The sequence below is a fragment of the Quercus robur genome, chromosome 8 (genome assembly GCF_932294415.1).
Source record: "Quercus robur chromosome 8, dhQueRobu3.1, whole genome shotgun sequence".
Lineage (NCBI taxonomy): Eukaryota > Viridiplantae > Streptophyta > Magnoliopsida > Fagales > Fagaceae > Quercus > Quercus robur.
This window is the reverse complement of record NC_065541.1, coordinates 49,912,927-49,919,595: the sequence shown is the minus strand read 5'-3', so window position 1 is coordinate 49,919,595 and position 6,669 is coordinate 49,912,927. Positions and strand designations below refer to the sequence as shown.

Here is a 6,669-nt window from a genome sequence, read left to right as displayed (position 1 = left end):
TTATAGGATGCTTCCATCATGGTTGGGATTCCAACTTTCCTCCAAATCTGCATTGCATATGGGCATTCCCTGAAAAGGTGAATGGCAAACTCACTGGCATTTTTGCAGAGAAGGCATGTGGTATCACATTGAATACCTCTATTGGCTAGCATCTCCCTCATTGGGATACTCCTATGGTGACACAACCAAAGGAAAGATTGAATTCTAGGCAATGTATCTATTTTCCAAACCCAACCTCCAGTGAAAGAATTGGCTTTACCATCATCTTTACTAGCTAGCCTATAGGCCGATGCAGTGCTAAACTCCCCATCCTTGGTTAGCCTCCAAATCAACATGTCCTCCTTCCTCCCAAACAATTAGATGGGAATGGCTTTAATTTTTTCCTCAATGTCAGAGGGGAGGTTAAAAGATAAGGCTTCCTAGTTCCAGTTATTATCTTGGAGTAAATCAACCACAGCCAAATTGCACTCCATGTCATTGATTGGGCCTTTAATTAGTTCTCTAGGTGCATAGCCTCTCACCCACTTGTCTGTCCAAAACTTAATGTTCACACCATTGCCAACATTCCAACCTATACCATTATAAAACACAGGGAATCCCATTTTAATGGCTTTCCAATTTATGGAGCAAGGCAGCTTCTCAGGGTCTTTGGAGTTCACTCTAGAACGTGAACAGTACTTCCTCAAAATTACCTTGGTCCAAAGAGCATCTTTTCTTGATACATCCGCCAATTGAGTTTGGCAAGAAGAGCAATATTTTTTTCTTTTGCAGATTGAATACCCAATCCTCCTTATTCCTTAGGTTTGATGATTTTATTCCAACCTACAAGGTGCATCTTCTTCTTTCCATTAGTAGAGTAACCTCATAAAAAATCTCTGTTGATTTTGTCCAATTTCTCACAGAGATGGGAAGGTAGGGTCACTTCTTGGATCACATGGTTAGACATGGCTAACATGACTGATTTGACCAATACAGTTCTACCCGCAAAGGAGAGGAGCTTGGATTTCCACCCAGCAAGTCTATTAATCACCCTCTCAACTATAAAGTTGTATTGGTTCCTTTCTGCATTTTTGTACTTTAGAGGGAATCCTAGGCATTTTCCTAGGTTGTTAGTGGCCTGAATGTTTAGATTACCACATATTCTTCCTTTCAAGTCAACATCCACATTTTGAGAGAAGTAGACCCAAGATTTGCATGTACTAATCTTTTGTCCTGATTCAGTACAAAACAACTCCAACACTTCCTTGATGGTTTCACTATTCTCCTCAGTAGCAGTAGCAAAGAGCATTAGATCATCAGCAAAAAATAGGTGTGATATGCCAATATTGTCTCTGGAGGCTTTTATAGGATTCCAGTTGCCTTCCATACACTCATTGTCAATGAGGTTGCCTTAATACTCCATACAAAGTATAAAGATGTATAGGGAGAGAGGGTCACCTTGACAAATTCCTCTTGTGGGGTTAAAGGATTCTAGAGTACCCCTATTAAACAATATGGATATGCTAGTGGACCAAATGCAGCTCATTATGACCTTGATCAGCTGGTCAGGAAAATGAAAACCTTGTAAAACCTTGTGGATAAAGCTCCATTCAAGTTTGTCATATGCTTTTTCCAGGTCCACTTTAATTACCATGTACCCCACATTTCCCTTTTTCTTGTCTATGGAATGTATTAACTCTTGGGCTATGAGAACATTATCCAATCCTCTTCTTCCTAGTACAAAAGCTGCTTGAACAGGAGATATGAGATTACTAAGAAGAGGACGAATCCGGGCAACAATAATCTTGGTGACCACTTTATATATCATGTTGCATAAACTAATTGGCCTGTAACTGTTGATAGTCTCCGGATTTTGGCATTTGGGAACAAGGGTTATCAAAGTTCTGTTAAGATATTCTGGCATTACTCTTGAGCTAAATATACTACCCACTTCCTTGCAAATTAACTCATTAACTTCATGCCAAAAGATTTGGAAGAATCCAGCATGCAGTCCATCTACCCCTGGAGCTTTGAAAGCTTTAAGCGACCACAGCCTGGCCTTAATTTAATCATAAGTGACATCTTTAATGAGATTATCCTTTTCTTCCTCCGATAGGAAGATACACAAGAATTGTGCCACATCTGAGGTTCTCGGGGCTTGTGTGAGGCCAATTGTGAATATGTTAAATAAGTTATTCGGGATAAGATTTTTAATCTGCTCTTCATCAGAAATCCACTCCCCAAGGGTGTTTTTAATACATCTGATCCTGTTTCTATTTCTTCTTACCAGTGTAGAGACATGGAAGAAGGAGGCATTTCGATCTCCAAAGGCAGCCCAATTTAGTCTAGATTTAAGTGCCCAATATTCCTCTTCTTATAGCCTAACAAGTGAGTATTCCTCTATGAGCTGCTTCTCCAATTGGATGAGGAAATTATTGGGTTGGTCTGCTAACACTTTTTGGACTCCATTTAACTGAGCCAGAACTTTCCTTTTCCTAGCAAATAGATTCCCAAAAACCTCCCTATTCCACTGATTAGCTATGTTGGTAAAGGTTGGGATGGCCGAGCTGAGGGGTATATCCTGGCCCCAGGCATTTTGAACCAAGCTGGGGAATTCAGGGTGAAGCAACCACATTGTCTAGAAACGGAATGGTTTATTTCTATTAAGTGGAGGGGGGTTGGTCAGTTCAATTAGAACAGGGCAGTGATCAGAGAACACTCTTGGGAGGTGAGTCACCAACGCTTCAGGGTATAGAATGCGCCAAGATGGGTTCGCAAAGCATCTGTCAAGTCTCTCAAAGATAAGGTCAGACACTTTTCTTAGGTTAGACCAAGTAAATTTAGCTTCAGAGAAACCCAAATCCAAAAGGTTGCAAGAGTCAATGCAGTCTTTAAACTCAATAGCCTTATTAAGGTTAAGCCTCCTACCCCCAAATTTATCTTCCCCACTCAGAATTTCATTGAAGTCCCCTAAAACTAACAGGGGGAGAGAGTGCAGTTCGGCCACTTTAGATAGATTAGACCACAAAATTCTCCTTTCAACTAAACGTGGACTAGCATAAATAGAAGAAATTAACCAAGTAGTGTTTGAATTACATACCTTCACCGAGGCATGAATCTCTTGCTCCACTGCTGACAGGACAAAGACCTCGGCTTCATCCTTATTCCAGAGTAGCCACAAACCACCAGCATAGCCTATGGTGTCTATAGCGTAGAATCCATCAAAGGGCAGACCCTCTGCAATCTTGCTAGCCCTTTCTCCACTGACTTTCGTTTCTGTAATTACCATGATAGCTGGATGGTGGTTCACTACCATTTCAAAGATTTTCCTCTTGAAATCAGCATTTAGGGCACCCCTGCAGTTCCACATTAGGATATTCATCTTGACTAATGCACCCATTGGCACTTCAATCGAGCTAGGCAACAATACTGCCTCCTCCATCATACTCCTTCCCAGTCTCCTCAATATGTCCTTGGAAGTCGCCCAATTTGGTCTCCATACCATCATGTACTTCAGAATTCCAGTGATGTCCTCCCTGCAGCAAATCAATAGATCGCATTTCCGGATTGGGGCCAAGATCTAAAACAGCTTCAGCGTTGGAAAGTTCCCCATGTGTGCCGTCGCTGTCCCCCTGAAATCTATGACCTTCCTGTCCTAAAGTAGCCACCTCGATTTGTCCAAGTGAGGCACTACCAATGGCCTCCTTTGCTTGTTCAAGAGCTCGGCTTCCTTCTCCGTTATCAGGTGGGTGTTTGTGAGGAACCTCCACCATGGGTTGGGAGTCAAGGCCCATGCTGGATGATCCAAAGGTAAACTTCTTGACTTGATGCTTGCTGGCGTTATAGGGAAGGGGTTCTGCCACGCTGCTTTGAGATCCGGATCGAACCAGCCCATCGTGTCTGTGGGTGATGCTCTGATTTGGGCAATCATCTCATCGGGTATTGGAATGGCCTTGTTCTTGAACCAAATAGCCCAACCAGAGCTGGCCAGGTTGTGTGGTGTTGGACGAAGAGGGTTCATTTTCTTCTTTGGTGAGCTTTTCTGGCGCTTTTAGTGAGGAAACGGTTTTGTTCCCTACTATGTGGCTGAACTTTTTGAACACCTTTGTGTTTTTTGTTCCCATGGTTTTTTTCCCTCTATGGCCTTTGGATTGATGGCTCTCTGACACTGCAATCTTATCCTTCTCACTGCTCAATGTAGGCACCCAAATCTCCATATCATTTCCTCACTCCATTCCTACCGTTGGATGAACTGTGATCTCTCTGGCCACAGTAGTATGAGTGGATTTTTCTAAGTCCATAGATACTGATTAGACGTTTTCAGGAGAAGTGGATTGTACCACATCTCCTCCTGATAGTACTAAATTACCCTTAGTAACTCTCTCCCCTTGATGTGTTGGTTGGTTTGGCCAACGGGCCCAACCATTCCTAACTGAATTTTTTCGTCTAGTTACAATCATCCACGAGCCATAGTTAGACTCTAACATGTCTTCAACTTTCCTTTCATTGGATGGTGCAGGAGTACTATCCACCCTGACTGTTTCGGCCACCTTAGGAAGGATTTGGTAGCTACAACTCTCTTTCTTATGTCCAATTCTTCCACAGCAGAAGCACAATGAACTAATTCCCTCGTACATGAGCTTCTGTTTCAACCTTCCAATTTTAATAGTGTTGATTAAGGGCTTATCCAAATCCACTTGGATGCACAATCTGGCATAACTACCTTTAGTGCCAGTAGTCATGAATGGATCAATCCTCAGTACTGGCCCAAGTGCGCTTCCAATCTCCTTCAGTACCATAGCATCATAAAATTCAATAGGTAGCTTTAGGAGTCTTACCCATACTGCTACTGATGTGAACTTTGCCTCTGAGGCCTTAAAGTATGGCTCCCAAGGCTTGATAGCTAGGAAATGCTCCCCTACAAACCATGGTCCTCCACGCAATACCTTATCATAATCTTCATTGTCATAAAATTTGATCAAGAAGAAGTCTTTACCTAAGGCAACACAGTCCATCTTTCCCTTAGGATTCCACATGGCATTGATCCTGAAAGTGAGGTAGTTGAAGCCCATAGACCTTCCAAACACTTTCACTATCAAAGCCTTGGACCAAGGGGCTTTAATACGTGATTTTGTTTCTCTGGACAGCGAAACCTCCACCACTCCTTCAGATAACTGCTCTTCTTCATCATTTGACACCTCAACATCTTCAATGTCCTGTTCAAAACGAAATGCCTGCGCATATGCCCCTAGAATATCCCCTATCAGACTATCCTTGTAGCTCACCTGTTTACGTGGCTGGGAGAAAGCTCTTTCCTTGCTATTATCTTTCAGTTTTTTAATGTTTCTTTCCAGTATCTCGTCCTTTTCGCTGGAACTTTATGTTTCTCTTTCGTACTCAACCTCCATCTTTTTATTATTATATATTAAAACTAATGTGAAACTTTATTATTATTGTGGGAAGACAATTTTTGGAGCCCAAACCCCAATCGTGTGAAGTTTTGATCCAAAAAGCCCAACACAATGAATTTAGTAGAGTATGGGTTTAAGAACTAAGATTAGATAAGCTAGACAGAGACTTGCATGGGACAAAGGTACACATGAGCAAGAACAAAAACCATTACGTTGAAAAATCTTCTAGTCCGAGGAGATTCAAAGTTATATTTATGTATACAGACCAGTACATTAGGATTTCTTTGCATGCCACAGTATTCTTGCCTCTTTTTTCTATCCCCCCCTTATTTTAGGGGTTTTTACACATTATGTAGACCCTTCTTTACCATCTGGGCTTTACACTTGTTGATCATCCAAGCCTCCACTTGAGCACCCATCCCATCAGACACCTCTTTCAGTCTTTTGTGAGTTGCGGTGGTCAAGGCAACACTGTTCAGGGGTCTTCTCCACATTAATGCGGCCAGGAAGGTAGTTGTAGTGCATTCAATGTGGTGGTGGCAGCTTTTGCTGAGATATTTTGTGTTTCCACCATTTTCACGTATTTAGGGGATGGGCTTCAGTGGCTTGGACGTACCTCTGCTCCGATTTTTCAGTGTCCGATAAGGAATTCCTCCTTGGACCTTTTTTCTTTGTCTCCTGTGATAAGGCTTAAAACGTGGATCGTTGAGCCATGTTGTCTCCTCGGACATTATTTTGGGCCGTATCCCCCATAATAGCCCCTCAAAACTCCGGTTTTTTATATCCATCCGAGGAGAAAAGCGGGGTTTTGACTTTTGAAGGGGCAGGACCAATTAATTTCTAGTTCGCACGTGTGGGGAACAGTTGATCTTGACGCATTGTAAGTTACGAGGCGTTACTTATTAATCCAGGCGACTTTATGTCTCCCATATCCAACGGCGAAGCGCAAATCCAACGGTTGACATTTCTCCTAGATCTATGAATGGGAATGACCTTCTCATTTTCCCCTTGCTATATAAAACCCTAAGGAGACTCTTTTTTGCTTTTCTCCTTTACTATCATATAAGAAGTCCAGAGAACTCCAAAGAACTCCAGCGCCCAGATATTCACAAACAGTCCAACCCTTTGAATTTCCGTAGTTATTTTCATGAGACGTCTTTCCTTGAAGAGATTTCTAAGTGCTTCAGAGATTGTTGTAAGGACACCCGTAAGTTTTCCTTCCTCTTCGTAATCTCGATTTTCATCTCGGCCCTCCTTCTCGGCCTATCAAATTGTCTAG

The 6,669-nt window shown here is 42.2% G+C and overlaps 2 protein-coding genes across 2 annotated transcripts; both read right to left on the bottom strand.

Annotated features, from left to right (window-relative positions):
- Window positions 1-419: 419 nt before the first annotated feature.
- Window positions 420-1,366, bottom strand: LOC126696421 (uncharacterized). The gene is made up of 2 exons (XM_050393168.1): window positions 901-1,366; window positions 420-571 (listed from the first exon to the last, which is right to left on the bottom strand). Exons 1-2 carry the CDS (start codon window positions 1,364-1,366, stop codon window positions 420-422), a joined length of 618 nt encoding a protein of 205 aa, XP_050249125.1.
- A 2,923-nt stretch (window positions 1,367-4,289) lies between these two features.
- Window positions 4,290-6,121, bottom strand: LOC126696420 (uncharacterized). The gene is made up of 2 exons (XM_050393167.1): window positions 6,007-6,121; window positions 4,290-5,227 (listed from the first exon to the last, which is right to left on the bottom strand). The coding sequence occupies exons 1-2, from the start codon at window positions 6,119-6,121 to the stop codon at window positions 4,290-4,292; spliced, it is 1,053 nt and encodes a 350-aa protein (XP_050249124.1).
- Between the last annotated feature and the right edge of the window lie 548 nt (window positions 6,122-6,669).

Bases quoted from the DNA above. Each gene is read 5' to 3' on its own strand.
- LOC126696421 (XM_050393168.1), bottom strand. From the start codon at position 1,366: ATGGAAGGCAACTGGAATCCTATAAAAGCCTCCAGAGACAATATTGGC. The intron at 572-900 runs GTGAGAAATTGG...ATAATGGTATAG, and splicing joins GACCCTACCTTCCCATCTCT to GTTGGAATGTTGGCAATGGT.
- LOC126696420 (XM_050393167.1), bottom strand. From the start codon at position 6,121: ATGTCCGAGGAGACAACATGGCTCAACGATCCACGTTTTAAGCCTTAT. The intron at 5,228-6,006 runs GTACGTCCAAGC...GGGATATTCTAG, and splicing joins ACTGAAAAATCGGAGCAGAG to GGGCATATGCGCAGGCATTT.